The sequence below is a fragment of the Anser anser genome (assembly GCF_964211835.1).
Source record: "Anser anser genome assembly, chromosome: 6".
NCBI lineage: Eukaryota > Metazoa > Chordata > Aves > Anseriformes > Anatidae > Anser > Anser anser.
In genome coordinates, this window is record NC_139726.1 from 12,829,525 (window position 1) to 12,849,075 (window position 19,551).

Consider the following 19,551-nt stretch of genomic DNA (forward strand, 5'->3'; position numbering starts at 1 on the left):
AGTGCATTGAGGACAACTTCCTCATCCAGGTATTAGACAAACCAACCAGAGGAGAAGCGTTTCTCCTCTGCTCACCAATGTGGATGACCTCATTAAAGAGGTTAAGACTGGAGGCAGTCTGGGGTGCAGTGACCGCGCCCTGGTTGAGTTTGTGATCTTGAGGGATGTGGACCTGGCAAAGAGCAGTCAGGACCCTCAGCTTTAGAAGAGCAAACTTACAGTTCAAAGAATTAGTGGATGAGATCCCATGGGACGCTGTCCTTAGGGACAGAGGATCTGATCAGAGCTGGCAACTCTTTACGGATATTCTTCTTAGAGCGCAGGAGCTCTCCATCTCCATGTGCAATAAATCAAGCAGGGAAGGCAGGAAACTTATGGCTGAGCAATGACCTCCTCATCAAACTTAGGCAAAAGAAGGAACTGCACAGGCAGTAGAAACAGGGCCACGTGCCCTAGGAAGAGTATAGAAATGCTGTCCAGACATGCAGGGATGGGATCAGGAAAGCCAAGGCACTGACAGAGCTAAACTTGGCGAGGGATGCAAAAAATAACAAAAAGGGATTCTACAGATACATTGGCCAGAAAAGAAAAACTAAGGAGAGCGTACCACCTCTGAAAAATGTAGATGGAGGGCTGGTAACAACAGCCATGGAGAAGGCTGAGGTACTTAACTTCTTTGCCTCAGTCTTCACTGGCAGTCAGGCTTCCCACATCTCTCGAGTCCCTGAACCTCTAGGCAGGGGCTGGGGGAACAGAGTCCCTCCCACTATAAGTGAAGAGCAGGTTCGGGACCTCCTGGTGCAACTGAACAGCTACAAGTCTGTGGGGCCTGGTGACCATCTATTCCAGGCTCCCGAGGAAACTGGCTGATTTAGCTGCCAAGCCACTCTCCATCATATTTGAAAAGTCATGGCAGTCAAAGTACCCGGTGACTGGAAAAAGGGAAACATCACTCACATTTTTTAAAAGGGTAGAAAGGAAGACCTGGAGAACTACAGACTGGTGAGCCTCACCTCCGTGCCTGGCAAGATCATGGAACAGATCTTCCTGGAAGCAATGTAAAGGCACATGCGAGACCAGGAGGTGATCCAAGACAGCCACATGGCTTCACCAAGGGCAAATCATGCCTGACCAATCTGGTGGCCTTCTACGATGGAGTGACTGCATCAGTTGACAAGGGAAGACCAACTGATATCATCTACCTGGACTTCTGTAAGGCTTTTGACATGGTCCCACATGACATCCTGATTTCTAAATTGGAGAGAGATGGTTGTGAAGGGTGGGCCATTTGGTGGATAAGGAATTGGCTTGATGGACACATCCAGAGAGTAGCGGTAAATGGTTCTATGTCCAGATGGAGGCTGGTGACAAGCGGTGTCCCTCATGAGTCCATCTTGGGACCGGTGCTTTCAATATTGTCATCAATGGCATGGATGATGGGATTGAGTGCATCCTCAGCAAGTTTGCAGATGACACCAAGCTGAGTGGTGCAGTTGATACAACAGAAGGAAGGGATGCCATCCAAAGGGACCTGGATAAGCTTGAGAACTGGGCCCACATGAACTGAATGAGGTTCAACAAGTCCAAGTGCAGGGTGCTGCACCTGAGCTGGGGCAATCCTAGGCATGAGTACAGACTGGGAGAAGAACTCATTGAGAGCAACCCTGTGGAGAGGGATTTGGGGGTTCTGGTGGATGAGAAGCTCAACGTGAGCCAGCAGCGTGTGCTTGCAGCCCAGGAGGCCAACCATATCCTGGGCTGCATCAAGAGAGACATGGCCATCGGGTCAAGGGAGGTGATTGTCCCCCTCTACTTTGCCCTTGTGAGGCCCCACTTGGAGTACTTTGCCCAGGTTTGCAGCCCCCAGCAAAAGAAGGATGTGGAGCTGTTAGAGCGGGTCCAGAGAAGGGCCACAAAGTTGATCAGAGGGATGGAGCACCTCTCCTATGAAGAAAGGCTGAGAGAGCTGGGGATGTTCAGCCTGGAGAAGAGAAGGTTCTGGGGAGACCTCATTGCGGCCTTTCAGTACTTAGAGGGTTCTTATAAAAAGGATGGAGAGGGACTCTTTACTCGTGTAGATAATGATAGGACAAGGGGGAATGGTTTTAAACTGAAAGAGGGGAGATTTAAATTAGTTGTTCGGAAGAAATTCTTCAGTCAGAAGGTGGTGAGACACTGTAACAGGTTGACCAGAGAGGTTGTGGATACCCCATCCCTGCAGGTGTTCAAGGCCAGACTGGCAAACCTGATCTAGTGGGTGGCATCCCTGCATATGGCAGGGGGTTTGGAACTAGATGATCTTTAAGGTCCCTTCCAACCCAAGCCATTCTATGATTCTGTGATTAAGAGAGAAATATTAGAAAGTCACAATTAGAGAAATACTCCAAATGGATTGCATGCAAGAGTCAAATTCCTAATGACTAATCCTCAAGAAAAAAAAAAGATTTATAATTGTCTTATTAAACAGAATATTGAAGCTACTCAGGATTAGAAAGTGACTCCCCAAAAGAAAAGAGTATAATGAAAGCAATAATAAAATATCAAAATGGAAATGAATTTAATCAGGGAACTGTTTGATTCCACCACCTCATTTTTTTTGTTTTATTTTAATAATTATAAAGAAATGGGATTCTGTAAAAGCACTGTCTAAAATATTATCCTGCTCTGAACAAAGGACTGAAGTAACACACATACAACCTTACTTTTAAAATATGTCATGCATAGGTAAATTCTCACACAAGTTTGTAGAAAAATCTGGATATACCTATTCAAAAATCAGATTTCAAACGTCACATTTACCATAGGAAATTGTGAACTGACCAGTAAGCAGAATTCAGGAGAAATGCATTTTGAGGATTTGGTATCTCATTGGCAGGCCTGAGCATTATTTATTTGATTTCAAGGTAGAGGAACAACTATGTAGATAATAGAAAAAAAAATAAATTCCTCTAAAAGAAGGGGAAGAACAAATTTATTTTCATCAGCTCTATATGTATTTTAATATTCAGAGTCTATAAGAAGTTAATAAAAATGCTCTTCCAGTTAAATCATTGTGTTCTGATACTATTTACTGGCATTTTTTATTTCAGTGATCATACAGAGCACTCATTTCAGTTCATCCTGTTTACTATTGCTCGAGTGCACTATCACATTTCTAAATGATACACTAAGAATTATATTCACTGGACTCAACTGAAACATGTTTATACTGTAAAACCAAACTTCAGTAGTACTAATGAGATTCTGCAGCCATTTGCTTTTTGAAGCTACAAAGGCAGATATTTAAATGTTAAATAAACAGAGTGCCAGGAATAGAAACATAATGTGACCTGAAAAATAATGATAATTTCCCCAAAGATCCTTAGAAACAACACTAGAAGTGCTCTCTGGCTTTCTTGCTTCTTTCATCAAACCTGATCAACAACCTTACAGAAAAGTATTCTGCCATTTCTAGACAACATCAACTGAAACAAATACTTTAGTGACCTGTAAAATGCCAGCGCTCTTCTGCATTCAGAAAGGTCTTTTCTATTACCTTAGATATGTAATAGACACTTGATTCTACTAGAGTTTCAATATTTGAGGGACTCAGCTTTTAATCTGGCTGAAATGATACCTGAACGCTTAAGTAGCTTGATGTTGTAGGCTGCCAAATCTGAGGTCTTAAACAAGTTGGTGTTACTGAAATTGCTCTAGCCATGAAAATAAATGAAGTACAAAGTCGGGAAAGAGCAGCAGGAAAGAACAGCCTTTGTTAACTCTGCTGCTATCAGGAGGGGAAGACTGAAAGCTGTAGGTAGTGCAGATGGGAAGGTCCAAACTCATGAAGGAAGTGGTCCAATTTGCCCTTCCTTCTTTGCACCTCAACCTGTTCCATCATCAGCCACCAACTTTCCAAGGCTCTGGCAGAGATAAAATAGACATGACTTATTATTCTGAATTCCCCTTGAATCTCTTTTTAATTAAATCTTTCCTTCCCCCCAGGGAAGCTTAATCAAAAAAACAACCCATCAAATTACTGACTTAACAGGCAGATTTGCTCTAAGCCTTGTTCATTTGCATAGCTGATGACTGTTTCTCTTTGCTTTGATCTTCTTGGTCATTTCAGAGAATGAAATGAGGCTATGTGTTATGTGCTGTTTATTCATAATACTTACACTAAGTAAAAGGATAAGACTTATTTGCCAGTATATGTAAGAATATTACAGGAGACAATTTTTATCTCTCTAACAAAACTATCACAGAGTAAGATGATATTGTTGCATTTGGCTTTAAAAATACTAGTCTCAGATGTTCTCTTTGGTACTCTGTTTCCTACAAAAATAGCCTCAATGAAATAAATGAGCTTAATTATTAACACATTAATAAGCTTTGGAGTATGAAGAACAGCTCCTACCTTCTTCCATATACTTACTCTCAAAAGTAGGTTAAGGACAGGTGAAAGAACAGGGTTTTTCCATCACCATTATTTCCTACTTGAAGAAAATCCACAGGTCTACAGAGATCATGGCTGTCTAAGAAGAACTGAACTTTGCTACATTCAAAACTACCTTAGCGAGTTTACTATCCCTTAGTTAAGAGCTATTCCAAAAAAAAAAATTTCATTCCTTGATGGTTTGCAGGTTAGTACACTTGTCTCTGGCTGTTCTCACCAAACTAGCTGTCTCAAAGACAACACCAGACAGCAACATACTTTGAAATATGCAGAATAAACAGATGTCGTCGTCTTCTGTAGTCTTTAGAGTGGAGGCTCCACTTTTATTATCACAGATAGCAAGAAATCCTCCCACTAGGATGAAGACCTTGTGCTTCACATTTCCAAAAACACAGAAAACCTGTTTCTATCCTGAAGGAGTCTAAATCAATTAGTCTTCTCAGTGCACCTTGTGGACGAGAAGAGCAGGTATTTCCAGCTATGAACTGTTTTTCTCCTTGCCTGAATACCGAATTAAGTGCCTGTCTTGAAATTTACAAAGCTTAGCTTGAACATGACTTCATAGATTTGTTCTAAATTCTATCTAAGCTAAGATTATAGTTTCCCTTAATGTAAGAAATAAAAGGGAATAACCTTCTTTTTTGTGCATTTCTTTCGGCTACCTCAGGACAGCACTTTATAGTCATATTTATCTAGTTATTATTCTTTAACTTCGCATGAATGCACCATTTCCACCAAATAATCATAGTTTAGGAGAAGCAGCAAGCAAGCTCTACCCATATGCCACATAGAAGTGACTGGAAGGGCACAGTGCTCAAAAAAGGAAAAAAAAGTTTTATTTCCCTGGCTCACAGCCAACCACACAGCTCTCGCACTGTGTAACTGTAGGTTTACATGGAGATCCTAAAAGTTGCTGCATAGAGACCCCTAGGGAGGTCACCAGGGAGAGCAACTACAGATTACAATGGTTTAGAGACGTGATTATTTGTGGGCACTGTAAGTAATTTTAAAAGAAATGCACTAAGAGTATTTTTGCTTATATTATGTCATTGCCTAGCATAAGGGTCTCTTTCTCTAACAGCTGGTAGGTGCAGTCTATTACACACTAAGAGATGCACATTTAGCTCTAATGAGATAAACCAGGTAAACTCAAGCTCAAAGCAATTAAACACATCACATAATGATATCCAGGGAAACTTTAAAAAAAAAAAACCAAGCATCAAATCCAGGCTTTTCAAATTTGAAGATGGTACCTCTCCTCTAACGCCCACCCTTTCATCCTAACATTTAGGATTTTTATGCTAATTTTCATATGCTACATTTTTCAGTGCAGTAGAAGAACCGATAATTGCACTTGCAATTGTGGTGTTGCCTTGTAAAGTCTGTCAGGTGTTAGAATACTGACCTCAGTGCCTGTGCTAATTAGATGAAGTTGCAAAAAACAGGCACTGTAAATCACACGCTACTAAGGCTTTGGGTGTGGGGGGAGGGAGGTTAGAGAGGGTAGGAGGAAAATCTGTTCTGTTATAGCTCTGACTCACTGTCCGCTTGTAATCAGAGGGAGACCGTCAAATCAGGACTTCCTTATTTGATTCTCAGAAGCCATTGAAGTCCAGACCCAATGACAGAATTGGTGGGGTTTGGATCAAGCCTGTCAGAGCCAGTGAAATAGCATGTGTTTGTTGTGAAATGGGATGAGTCACAGAGGTTGATACCTCCTTCTATAAGCTAAAGTGGAAAATGATTTATGATGTAGCGAGCAGATTTTTTTTTTCCTGTGTATTCTGCTGAGGTCTAAGGAAAGTAGGGAACCTCTTTCATATTCATTGACATTGCCCAACAAAGCCAGCCGCAGCTCCTGAGCAAAAGTACAGATGAAAAGCACATCTCCATCAGTTGTCTGAAAAACAGTCTGGGCTTTTGCAAACAGCCACTGATGAATGTGGGTGTGTAAAGGAGATTGTAATCCAAACTCATAATGGTGCAGTAAATAAGATTACTTTGACTGATGCACAGCCTCTGTGAAGGAGGCCCCAGGGAACAGTACCAGCTACCAGATGCAGGCTTCAAGAAGACAAGAGTTTATAATTTGCAAACAAATCTAATGTTATAGGTAAAATGTCTTATGTAACAGTCATTTCAGGGACATTTGGAACTTGGGAATGTGGCTGACAATACTAGTTTTCAGCTTGATTCAGTTCATCCTTTCCTCCCTGGTTCCAGCCTATGTGCTTCTGCTGAATGACAAAGCCAAACAAATTCCTTGGTGACTTTGTTAGAGCACAGAAACCATACAGTAGATCTCCACCAGGAAACTGAGCCAAGAAAGCAAGAGAAATTTCTCAAAAGCTCCCTGTAGTGTAAAGGCTTTGCCCATGCTCAGGATTTGAGGCCAGTAGAGCCTCAATCAAAGTGACCAACATGATGCATTTCTTCAGAGAAAGAAGGTAAAGATGGGAAAAAATGTGGGATTTTTTTTAAAAATAGTATCTATGCAGACTTTTGTGCACTGTCATGAGCAACATCATGTACCTAATGTTCCTAACAAAAAGCTAGCTATATGGTTTCCACGTTGGAATAAACTGTCATGTGTCCATACAGCAGCACTGGCAACATGAGCCCATAACTGCCTGGAAGAAAGAGAACCAAGAATACCCTTAGACTATCAGCTTTTCAGACACTGAAAGTGCTTTCTGCAATGCTTATACAAAAATCATTATACAATGTAACCCCATGTACTATGGCAACTAATGCTCAACTCAGCAGAACAAGAGGACCCATGAAACAGAAAAACAGTAAAATAGATTTTTAAGAAATATATAAAATTATATAATAAAATGTATTATAAATATACATTATATTTATCACAGAATGGCCAAGGTTGGAAGGGACCTCTGAAGATCATCTAGTCCAAACCCCCTGCCAAACAGGATCACCTAGCGCACATTGCGCAGGATGGCATCCAGGCGGGTTTTGAATATCATTAGAGAAGGTACCTGTTCCAGTGCTCTGCCACCATCACAATAAAGACGTGCCCTCTCATATTCAGCTGGAACTCCCTGTGCTTCAGTTTGCGCTTGTTGCCTCTCATCCTACCACTGGGCACAATGTATTATATATACATATTATTTTATTAAATGTTGTTCTGTTTCCTGGGTCCTCACGTTGAGTATTTCATTATATATTATTTTACTATATACATATATAAAGAAGAATACAAAATTGCATGCAACTAACTTATTATATTGTCAGTAAGTTGGATACAAGGCTGGCACAGAATCTGACAAAAGAGCGGGCCAATACACTTTCAGATGATGTACTCAAGAAGAGCAGCAGTCACCAGGAAAATTAATAGTTCTTTCAACTGACAGGTGTAAACACATTTAGTATTGCATATATTGCCAGACAGGTTTTAAGAAAAATAAGCTTCACAGGAGAACAATAACAAGGATTTACATACTGGAGGAACTGGCTTCTGAGGAAAAGTAGATCTGAAATTTAAGAGTCATTCTTTTTTGTTTAGACCAGGTCCTAGATGAACTAAGTCGGTGAAAGAAACCCGTGAATAATTGTCCAAGAATAATGAGAATTAATATTACATATAAGATGAGCTCTGCACTTAAGAAGCAGAGATGGGAAAAGAGAATTTGATAATCTATAAATATATGAATGCTGCAAGCTACTTCTGATTGAAATTCATCAAATTTTCATTTTCTTTTCCAAACAAACAGTCTATGAAAAATGCCATAGCTGTTTAATTTTGCTAGGAGTTGCTGAAGGAGGTTCTTCGTCTAAAATTAAAAAGCAAACTATTATTGTAAATTTTGTATCAAAAACAAAACCACACAAACTGACCCCCCTGAATTTTTCAGGGCAGACAGGAAGATATCCAAAGGCACTCTGTAGTGTCTCTCGTCTACCCTGTCTATGATGCTCTGTTTAGTGTTGACACAAACACTCAACCCAAGGAATTGAGGATGCAGCATCCTACACGCCCCAGAGGAGGTGCTCTGGCTAGGAGAGGTTCACTGTGAACATCTGCAGACATACAGAGACCATAGAAAGACCATGACATTTATAGGCACTAAAAGAACACTATCATTACTTGTAGAGAGAGTTTTCCTGGGATTATGTAGAATAGCAGAGGCAATACAGGTGCCCTTAAGGCCAGCTTCAGAGGACCACGTCCTGGGAAGAGAAGCTCCCTCTCCATTTTGCTTGCTATTTCTGTTGGTTTTAGCATACCCTTTGCCTTTAGGACTGTGGAGAATGAGTGCTCCTTAGCTTGTTATCCTCTGGGGCAGACATTTCTCATCACCTATTAAATATTTATATCTTCATATAGCAAGTAATGCTGCTAACTTGTTTGACTTAAATTATACCCCACTGGCAAATCAAATTAGAGAAGATTTGAGTAAATCTACCTTTTAAAACAAAAGCTGTTTCTGTCCGTGTTCAGCCATTTGTGGGATTAACTTTTCTAATGGGTTCTTATGTGCACAGTTTTTGTTTTCATGGGTACTAGAAGATAAATTATTCATTGGAGTGGGGAATCTTCAACACTCATTTTCATGGCATATTTAGTCCCTTTTGTCCTATTCATAAATCAATCCTGATTACTATAAATGCATGTGTTACTCTTAACCGTTCACCAATGGCTCACTTGGACCATTAATTTAGACCTCTTCCTTGAGTGCATTAGGAAGCTGCCAGTAGTAATGGACAAACTGGGAGAAGATCCCTTGGACCTCCCCTCTCTCCCTACAAACAGTCTCTCCTGCTACTTTCCGTATGCATAGTTTTACGGACACGCCAGATAATCTCCAGTAACAAAATACCATTTTCCCCTGCCGCTCTACTGACAAATTTGCATAGAGAGGAGGAAGAAAATGGCTTTGTTAACTTTCAGTGGGTTTTTTTATGACCTAGAAAGAGGACAGAGAGCAATGGCTTGCAGCATCCATACCAGAAGTGGGGGCAATTTATGTCCAAACATATAGAGCCATCATTGAACTAACATGGGAATGACTACAGCTATGTCACTGGTGACAGAGATCACAAGGCATTTGTCTCTGTTCCTGGACTGCTGATGAGCTGTCAGTGAAGAACCAGTCATCGAGGAACAATGCCTCACCATTCACAGAAGTAAATGGATCTTGCAAGTTGTTATCCAAGCAGTACAATGTTTAGCAACTCCTTATTGCCCAGCTGGGAACAAAGGAAGGATTTTGCCCATTTGAAAATTATTATTATTATTTACTACTATATTGGCAACACAGTGCACTGAATACTTCTAGAAAAAAATATTATGCTCCAGAATTGCCAAGCCCAACACTCAATCCTTCTCAATACACAGAGTAAAACAGAATGAAATACATTTACTTGCTTTCCAGTCCAATTCCTACTGTGCCGCAATGGTTAGCATTGCATACAGTTCTGTTTCATGCTCTGGGACTCTGTGCTAGACTCAATGTCAAAAGGGAAGCGTTCCCCAGAATTATACCATAGTTACTCTATGCAGTTTCCACTGCTGTGGGTGTTACTGAGCATCTTCTGAGCACTAGACTGAAAGGAGTCCGGTCTGTCCCACTGCAGTTTGATGCTCTCTTATCCCATAAGGATCACATGGATCCCAAGCAGTTAATGGTTTGGAAAAGAGTGCATTAACACAAGCCACCAAAAACCTTTTAGAGTTGAGAATGGCACTAAATGAGCAATTACAAAGTTAGCTTTTCCTCGTTATTGTTATTAAGAATCCATATATTAGTGATGCTCATAAGAATACCCCTTAGCCTCAGCTTTGGAGTCGCATTGTCCAGCACAGAAATACTGCTGGCACATTATAAACTAACCACTGGTGTGATATGGCTGATGTTAACTATGACAAGAGGGAACCACAGAAACTCTTCCCAGAAAACCTCCAGCACCTACATCCAACTCATTGGCAAGCTGGTCTGTGTGGTCAGGAGTCTGGGCTTCCCTGGCCCAATACAAGCACACCAACACAATCCCAGAGCAGAAAGCCAGATCTTGAATTACAGTGATGCTGATGAATGATGCTGCAAGTGTATTTACTTAGGTAATCATCATTCATGATGAAACAGAAGCCATTGAGCTTGTTACCCAAGGCCAGTTTCAATTAGACGGGAGCAAAGGGTAAACCCATTTGTACCCTGGTTCCCTAGATGCTTCCACCAACCCCCAACGCTGCTGCACTGTGCTCTCAATCCAAGCCTGACTCCTCTCTGATTTAGCACCTACCTAGGACAAAGGCAGAACTAACACAGAAGGAGGCTAAGGTGCTGGCATCACTTTTGCCATGCAAATCACTTATTGACGTCTTCCTAAAACTAAAGCCCTCTCTCATCCAGGAAATAGTTTCCAAATAGATGGTCCCCGAAAAAGAGTGGAACAAGCATTTCTTTTCCAAAATCATTTCCACAGACAACTTCTGTCATGGAAAAAAATATATATATACACACATATTTTCCTTACACATGTCCACGAACTCATTATATTCCCTTGCACTGTCTGGAGCACAATTCTGACATTTTTGATTATTCAGTACCCATGCAGGTTCATGCCCCTGGGGCTGCAATGGAGTCTGAAAGATTGAACACTAGTGAGGTCATCATTATGTTAGAGAAACACTGCATAAAATAGAAGGTACCATTACCTACAAGAACGCTGTCTCTGAGTTCTGTATCTTATTTTCAGGTGAAATACTACAACTGTACATTCAAGAAGTCAGTTCTGTGGGGTTTTAATTCACAGGTTACAACATGCAACAATAAGTAAACCAGCCAGTACTCTAATACCTGGTTAGTATTTTCAATAGTGGGGTAGCTTCACACAAACTTCCACTGTTTTATTCAGTTCCTGTTTCAATAAACTCTAAGCACAAAATTCTGTAGAAAATGGACCGAGTTATCTCAGTTTCAGCATATGTTTGTAATAACGTAGAAGAAGAGCTAGTATTATGCAGAGGAAAAACCTCTGCCAGAAAAACATTTTTTCCTCTCCTGGTATACAGATCAGTCATGATCCTTCTGACATTTACAAATGGATTCATGCTTTCTCTTTTACTAAGTTACTTTCCTTTCTTTTGGAGCGTATCTATATAGAAGGAGATTTATATCACTACATGATAAACTCCCTAATTTTTTTAACTGCTTAGAGTGGGTAATTAAAAAAATAAACCAATGTTTTGGCATTCCCCCCTCTCCCTCCAATTCCATATTACATTGTTTTCATCATTTAAAACATCATCAGTTGTGCTGATCTAGAGAACAGATGGCATTATCAGCCCACAAGAATCTGCACTGCACAGGACAATTAGAAAATTCGTAGAGAAAATTAATACAAGGAAATTAGTTATCAATTATCAGCCCAGCAACACATACAAAAAAAACATTTTTTTTTTCCCCTGATGCTATAGAGACTTTCTAATAGGTCTGCTGATCTTTCTGCTTTACCAAGTGATGCATTCAAAACCTTCAAGAACTGCCTGTAATTTTAAAGCTTTATTACATCAGGATTACACAATTCTCTTCCCTTGGTTCGAGTTAGGAGTTTAGTTAGCAGAGAACACAGCACTCCATATCTCTTAAAGACATTTTACTGACAGCAGAAAGTGTCCGTGCAAATCTACCTCTTCCTTTCTCTTTTACACCTTTCCTTTCTGTGTATACCCAGAAGAGATGCGTCCAGCGAGGACCCCATCCCACAGGCATGATGCATGTGGCCGTCATATCAGTAAGACAGCAGTGGTCTTAAAAAAAAAAAAGTGAATGCCACAGGGCCAGAACAACTTGCCCGAGTTCTAGCAGTGGCAAAGCCTGGCAAAAGCCTTTGTTTTACGAAAGCATGACAGGTTACCTGGTGTGCAGCACAGACAGCTCACTCCCTCAGATGCTTGGTAGGTAGGACACAGGAGGCTGGTAAGCTAAGGAAAAGCCAACACATTTAGAGAGCCTCTGTTGCATGTGACCCTGGGGGGTGCAGATGCAGGTCTGTGTTTCACCCATTCTCATCTTTTCCTGAGCAGGTCACTGGGGGACAAGAAAGTAATTCAAGTTTGCCAAGCAAGCTAAAACCTGTCACATCTACCTAAAAATGCATTTTGGGTCTAAAAATAAATAAAACCCATCTCACACTCCCACTGCATTCGTATACTTATTCACTTCAGTATTCAGCCATCCAGACTCCATTTGCTCCAAATAGCAGCAGAGATAGGGGAGAGAGGGGAAGAGGAAGTCAGGAATAATCTGTGGATTTAGAAATGATTATATATAGTACGGCAAATATGAATATGATCCAACAGCAGATCACAGGACATGATCACACCATAAAGGACCAATCCAGTTGACCCCCAAAGGATTTATTTTAGTTATATTGATTCTCACATTGATTATACATTTATCTCCGTGCTTACTTATGATACACTGACTCAGTTTCCCATTGGCAAAAGAATTACAGTGATTAAAAAAACATTCATCAGCCCTACATTCAGTGGGTAGCTGGCAGAAGCTTGTATGTACGCTGAGAGAGCTTCATGCATGTGTTGTTCTACCCAGCATCACCATATTTTCCACTTGAAGTCTATACTTCATACAAATGTACCAAGCACATTTGAAAACAATTTGTTCTTGCTGTTAATTTACACAAAAAAAAACTGCCGCATTTGCATGACATTAACAGAAAAAAAAAATGTCCAAGCAGACAATGTATTTGATACTGAGAAGATAATAACCCCAGATAGATTCCTGTGGGCTGGCAATGCCATCTGCCTAGTGGATGCAGAATCCAAAGACCATTGCAGTCTGTGGAAAGACCATCTTTAAGACTGATTCAACGCCAAGGAGTGCTAGTTGAGTCAAACTGATTGTATGATAGATGATGACAGATGTGCAAGAGAGGCACTCATCAGCAACGTGTCCCCTGGACTTTGCTGTGGCAGGAATCTCATTCACAGCCTTTCTCTCAGGAAATCTCATTATCCTGTATCATTTATTCCATTGTTGCATCAGAAGGCATGACAAAGCTAACATTTGGATATGCTATTCTCCCTAAATAACATAACTAAAAGGAAGAAAGTATGTCTGCATACTAGTCTCTTGTAGGGAATATTTAAGTACAGGAGCCGGAGGAGTAAGAACCAGAGAGATGTCTGATCCTGTTTACTCAGCCTGCAAGTGAATAAGCCTCAGACTGCAATCTGAAGATCAATAGTCTACTTATTTCAGCAGATCTCTTCAAAACTTAGCATTTCTGACCACATGTATATAAAGGTTATTGTTTAACAGACCTCTTGCCTTTATCAATGCTGACCTAATAGGTCTCATCCACGGTATTACACGTCCCAAATGCACTTACTGATCTTGATGGCCTCAAGTGCTTAGAATCAAAATTTCCCCTGAAAGTTTTCACTTACACTTGTCTGATTCCTGCACAATTACTGTCAATTAAGATCACCATAAAGGAAGACTAAAAACATCAGTCAACAGTTCTGCCACAAAAAAAAAATTGAATTCATTTTTTTCCCTATTTCACAATTAATAGACATACTCACACACGCGCTACCTACATTTAACTGAATAGAGTTATTGAAGACAGTCTCCTGTAAGGGCAAATCTAAATCTACTGCAGAGTAGTGGACCATACGTTGACCTTATATCCCAATAAGAAATTCAATAGATGTAATTCTACCACGCTCTGAATTTCTGCAGGTTCGACTGACAGTCATGACTGGGTTTAATTGAAAGGTTTGAAAGCCTCATGATCAGATAACAAATGCTAGTGATTCTGTGGGAGGAAGAGGAGGCTGTGCTCAAGAATGGAAATATGGCATTGTTACCAAGAATAACTTCCGCAATGGGAGCTAGAAGGAGTCACTTCTCCAGAAGGTGACTTAATCTGCCTCATCTTTCTTGACATGTAGAAAGGTTGGTCAAGAAAGATATAAATAAAAGAGGAGGCGGAATATTTAAAATAATAATAGAAGAAAATTCAAAAACACACAACACCAAACTGAGGACCATTAGCCAGGAGTGCTATTTCTTTCTTGCAGATGTAGACTAGCCCTGCACTGCTATTTCAGGGTGGTTGGGGAAAATGTAATTTCATTTCTCTTTTCATATTTTCACTATTTACACTTCACTCCAACTTAAAAAGGAAGAAGAAATCAAAACAAACAAACACATTCAAGAGCTGGCAATCTAGACTTACCAAAGCTACTAATACTTCCAGATCACAGAGTATGCTGCTAAAGGGCACAATTTGTTATACAGCAGGCAAGGCTTTGTGTCTCCTTGTCTACCTGATGAATGCAGAAGTTTCAGTTCAGCCAGATATCATAGGCAACCCATTCCAATATGATGTATGTGTCTATTTAGTCATTTTCTAGTAATTAGTATCCTGGGGATAAATCCTATTGCCACTCTAGTATCCTAATGTAATAAATTATTGCAAAAAGCCAAGTGGGAGGAATTTCTCAGGTTTTATTAGCATTTGGAAATTCTGATCTTTCTAATGATGTCTACTGACCCCTAGCCTGTAGCTGTGTTTCAAAGCAATTTCTTTAGTAATTCTTTGTTTAATTAAAAACTATACCAAAGAGGAAATTGGAATCAGATATCTCAGTGGCAAGAAAGGTTTTGACTTGTTCAGGGTTTTCTCTTATTATTTTTAAGAGTTTCCTAATTTAGGAGCAAGAAAAAAAAAGTTACCTAGATTAAAGCCAAATTATATTTTCGGAAGAAAACTAAAGAACTTGCTTTCTTCCTCCCAGAAGCATACTCCTTTTCCAGTATAAAAAAAAAAATCCGCCATTCTGCTCTTGTTCACAGAACTTGTCAGAAATGAGGCAGTTAAAGCCATTGCAAATACACCGATATAAACATCCAAATGCAAGTCCTTTGGCCAAACCACTCAAATCAAGGAAAGTGCAGAAGGAACACTTTTCCATTTGCACTTTGATTTTCAAATAAAAGGACCTCAGCTCCCGACAGTGGCCTGTGCTGAAGGTTCCCATTTACAGAATATGGGAACATCTCCTTTTGGAAAGTTTACCGGGTATCCAGGAGATTAGCAATCCTTAAAAACAAGGACTTTTTAGTTCTTCAAGTAAAGTTTCAGGATATTTCTACTTCTAGGCAGACATAATTCAACATTTTCACCAGTTCATAAGATTTCTTAGCCCCATCTGCGGTAGGACCAAGCGTTCCTGAGCTGCAGCACGTAGAGAAGAGTTACTTAAGAAGGTGACAAATTTTTATACTGGATGCAATTACTGAGGTCCGTGCGCACACAGATATCCTCACATCCCAACCTAACAAGGTTTCCAGCGAACTTGTAGCTATGACAGATTCACAGGCTCCTTTGCTCAGCTCCTGGGAAAGCGCTTACAGCTGATTCTATGCTAATTCATTGAGCAATGAATAAGTAAGATCTGTACAGTATAATAAAACTATTGATCATTACTCTTTAAAAAGATTGACTCCTAAATATTTAGGAAGTAGTGTGTATTCAATGGAAATGTTTATTGGCACTGGGAAATTAAACTGTCACCCGTGAAATAGTAAAACTCATTAATGCAGAGTTTCTTTTTAAGTGTTAGGAATTAACTTTATTACTGCATCAGTAACGGCAAGCCTCTGCCTTAAATCGCCTGCCATTTAGCATCCGCGAACGTTATTAAAACATATTAACCATAATTTAATTGAGCGAAAGAAAAAAAAAAAAAGAGAGAACTGAAGCAAGGCTCCCCCGCGGGTTTGGCAGCAGCATCCAGCCGGCGGCACGGAGCGCTGTCCGCGGGCACCGGGCTGTGCCGGGCCGGGCCGTGCTGGGCCGGGCCGTCGGTGGGGCTCCGGCGCCCTCTGGCGGCCTCCTCGCCCCCCGCTGCCGCCCCCGCCTGCCCCGCGGCCCCCGACGGGCCCGGCCGCCCCGGCCCCCGCCGCAGCATCCCCCCGCCCGGCGGTCTCACGGAGGGGGGCAGGCGGCGGGACGCCCCCAGGGATGCCGGCGACAGAGCTGCAGAGCCCCGAGCCGGGGGGAGGAAAATGGGGGAGGAAGGAGGGGGTCCTGCTGCGGGCCAAAGCCGCCGGCACCGCCCTTGGGGCGTGGGAAACTTAGGAGGGGACCGAAACGGAGAGGAGAGGGAGCGAGAAGGGGAATCGCAGCCCCCCCGGGATGGGGAAGGGAGAGGGGCCACCGCGGGGACCGACGGCACCCGGGGGGGCTCCGCCGGGGATGCTCCGCGGGGTGCCGGCAGCCCCGACCCGTGCGGGGCTCGGCGAGCGGCTCCGGCGCGATGGCGGGGACAGGCGCGCAGCCCCGGCCGCGAAAGCAATAAAATGAAAATAAAAAATTAACGCGGCCGGCGGAAGGATGGAAAGCGAGCGAGAGGCTCGCTGCAGGCTCTAGCGGCTCCCGTTCGCATCCACGTCCACAGCGGCAGGACGGCGGCGAGCAACCCCTCCATCTGGCCGCAACTTTGCATTTCTCAGCTCGATTAGCAAAGCGGAGGTGGGCTAACTTTCTTAGAGGTCGCGTTGCAATACCCTCGGTTTGCAGGGAGTTTTTTGCCCCCTTACATTCTTTCCCGCCCCCCCACCCTCCCTCCTTCACCCCGACACCAGGCAACTCCTGCGCTCCCGCTACTCACAATTGGTTGCGGTTAATCCCAGGTGCCAAAAACTGACGAGCAGCAGCGTGAAACCCCCGAGGGCTGGGGAATCCATGGTCGGCCCCGCAGGGGGAAGCCAGCCACCCGCCCGTCTCCACCGGACCCAGTTTCCGAGCGCCCCTCAGCTTCTGTGCGCTCCCTCTTCTCCCTCTCATCTACTCCATCGGGCATCCAGGCACTCCGGGTAAATGGGCAGCCGGAGCGGGGGGAGCCGAGGGACCGTCCTCCGCGGCCCCCGGAGGAGGAGATGCTCCAAATGCCGGCGGCAGAGCTCGCACCGCGGAAATTCACCTTGCGAGCTGCGGCTGGAAGCAGCAACCGGGCGCTGGGCACCTCCTTATAGGCGAGAGCCGCGCTGCACTCCACCTCCTCCCAGCCCCCTGAAGTCACTCCTCCTCGCCTTCCAGGGAGGATCCTTATTGCAATCTTCACGCTTTGTTGATAAGCATCAGAGTCACGGAGTAAATCAGATGCCTAGAAGGGAGGAAAAAAAATAATAATAAAAAAATTCTCTCCCTCCCCGGGTACCGCTGTGGCTGGAACATTTTAAAGCGCCCTCATCTCAGTTGCTCCTTTGCTTATAAATATGTAATATATCCATACATACGAGCATCTCGCGGTACACAGTGCCGGCACAGCCTCCCCCCAGGGCGCAGGGTGGACGCGTGGTGCGGTTTCCTAGCGGGGGGGGGGGGGGGGGGGCTCCCTCTGGGCCCCCCCAGGGCTGGAGCCAGGCCCAGACCCGCATCCAAAAGGTGCAGCCGCCCTCCCAGCTGGTGAGGGTGACACCTGGCAAAACCAGCTTTAATGCTGATTGATTGACTGATTGATTGATTGATTGACTGTCTGACTACTGAATACGCAGCAGCTGAGAAGACTGTGATTATTTTCCAGAGGGACAACGGGTTAGAGGGTAAAGGCAAGAAGAGTTTGAAAACATCTCGTTTTCCCTTGCGGTCTGTGTAGAGGCAGCTGAAGCACACCCAGAGCAGGCACCCTGTGCTGTTTTCCAGTCGCCTCCCTACACACTTGCAAACACAGGATGTAAACATCCTCTCAGGAACTCCGCTTTAATCACTGCTGAGATCTAACCTTGTTGCCTTGCTGCGGTGTCACCCCACATCAATACGCTGCTGCATCAAAGTCAGGTCAAAATTGCATTAGTGATTCCACTTTAATCTGCACTGAGAGTGTATTTGGACCATTAAAGTCTTCGTGGGGTAAAGTTGCTAGTCCTCAGCCACAGTCCCTTACCATGGTGAGAAATAATCAGAAGAAATGGACAGTTCACCAAAGCCATCCTGACTCACCCATGGAGAGTGGAGGTTTAAATTGCCAGAATGCTACAAGCCTCATATGAATGTAAGGAGGATGGAGGAAATACATTGTGCTTAGTGATTAGATGCTATATCAAAGAGAGCAGGTGTCGGGGGACACCTGAAGCAAGACTTTTAGCACTAAAGGAGTGGTCGGCTTGGAAAGCAAAAGCCCACACTTAAAAAAATGACCTAATTATTTCACCGTCTGTTGTTACAAGTGGCACAAGGTTAAACAGGAAGGATAGCTGCCTTGTCCTAAAGCTTTCAGTCAGAGTCAATAAAGATTTAGCCACATAAAACTAAGACTTGGGAGGAACCTCAAAGCCTAATGAGGTCTAAGTCTTTCATTTTTGGCTTTAAATACATCCACACACACCGAAGTTTGATCTTTGACCATGCAAAGACCTGTCCCAGATACTCTGTGCTTTGCTTACTTCTGAGCCCACTGAGATTTCAGAAACTTGGGGTGGGAGTCAGACCAAGGATAACACATCTACATGAGGTGCTTTCCCATCTGAAGGCCCCAAAGGAGTTGTTCAGCTCATCACCCGGGGGATGTTTGTGCAAGGACGCAGCCACCATCTTCTCTGAGAAGGCCCATATTAGAAGGAACTAGGGAGCTCTGCTCATTTCCCATGGTGCATGGGGAGAGAGGGTCTTGCCTTCCTGTCCTAGTTACAAACACCTCATCTCCATAAGTTGCACAGATCATAAACAAGACTCTGGCCCAGAAACCAAGATTGCTTTACTGCATTAGGTCAGGAGGCCTGGGTATTGAGAAAACTATGTTATTAACTTGAGTTTTTCAGGTGAGTAATCAGGCTTTAGAAGTACTAGCAGCACTTTCAGAGCTACCACTTGAGTAAACCAAAGCAGCAGAATATATCAGAAAGCTTAAAGCCAGAGTGGGTTTTCTCTGGAGACATACAAGTCTTTGACACAGTCACAACTTCACAACTATTTATCCTGAAATTAGGAGAAGAATTCAGAGGAAGGAGATTTTTTTTTTCATGCCTTCCTTTTTAAAAAAATAATTAAAATTAATCAGACTGTGTTTCAAATATTTTCTGTGTCTCTTTAAACTATCTGGCACAATGGTACACTTTTAA

General features: G+C 42.7%; 1 protein-coding gene across 4 annotated transcripts in view; it reads right to left on the reverse strand.

The window, feature by feature from the left end:
• The window catches only part of CNTNAP5 (contactin associated protein family member 5), a 290,859-nt gene extending 273,030 nt beyond the window's left edge, over window positions 1-17,829 (reverse strand). For all 4 annotated transcript variants that reach the window (XM_083841975.1, XM_083841976.1, XM_083841971.1 and 1 more), the window contains exons 1-2: window positions 17,731-17,829; window positions 17,103-17,597 (exon numbers count right to left, since the gene is read on the reverse strand). In XM_083841975.1, the coding sequence (XP_083698101.1) occupies window positions 17,103-17,178 (76 nt within the window). In that variant the 5' untranslated portion in view covers window positions 17,179-17,597; window positions 17,731-17,829. The remainder of the gene's footprint in view (window positions 1-17,102; window positions 17,598-17,730) is intronic.
• Between the last annotated feature and the right edge of the window lie 1,722 nt (window positions 17,830-19,551).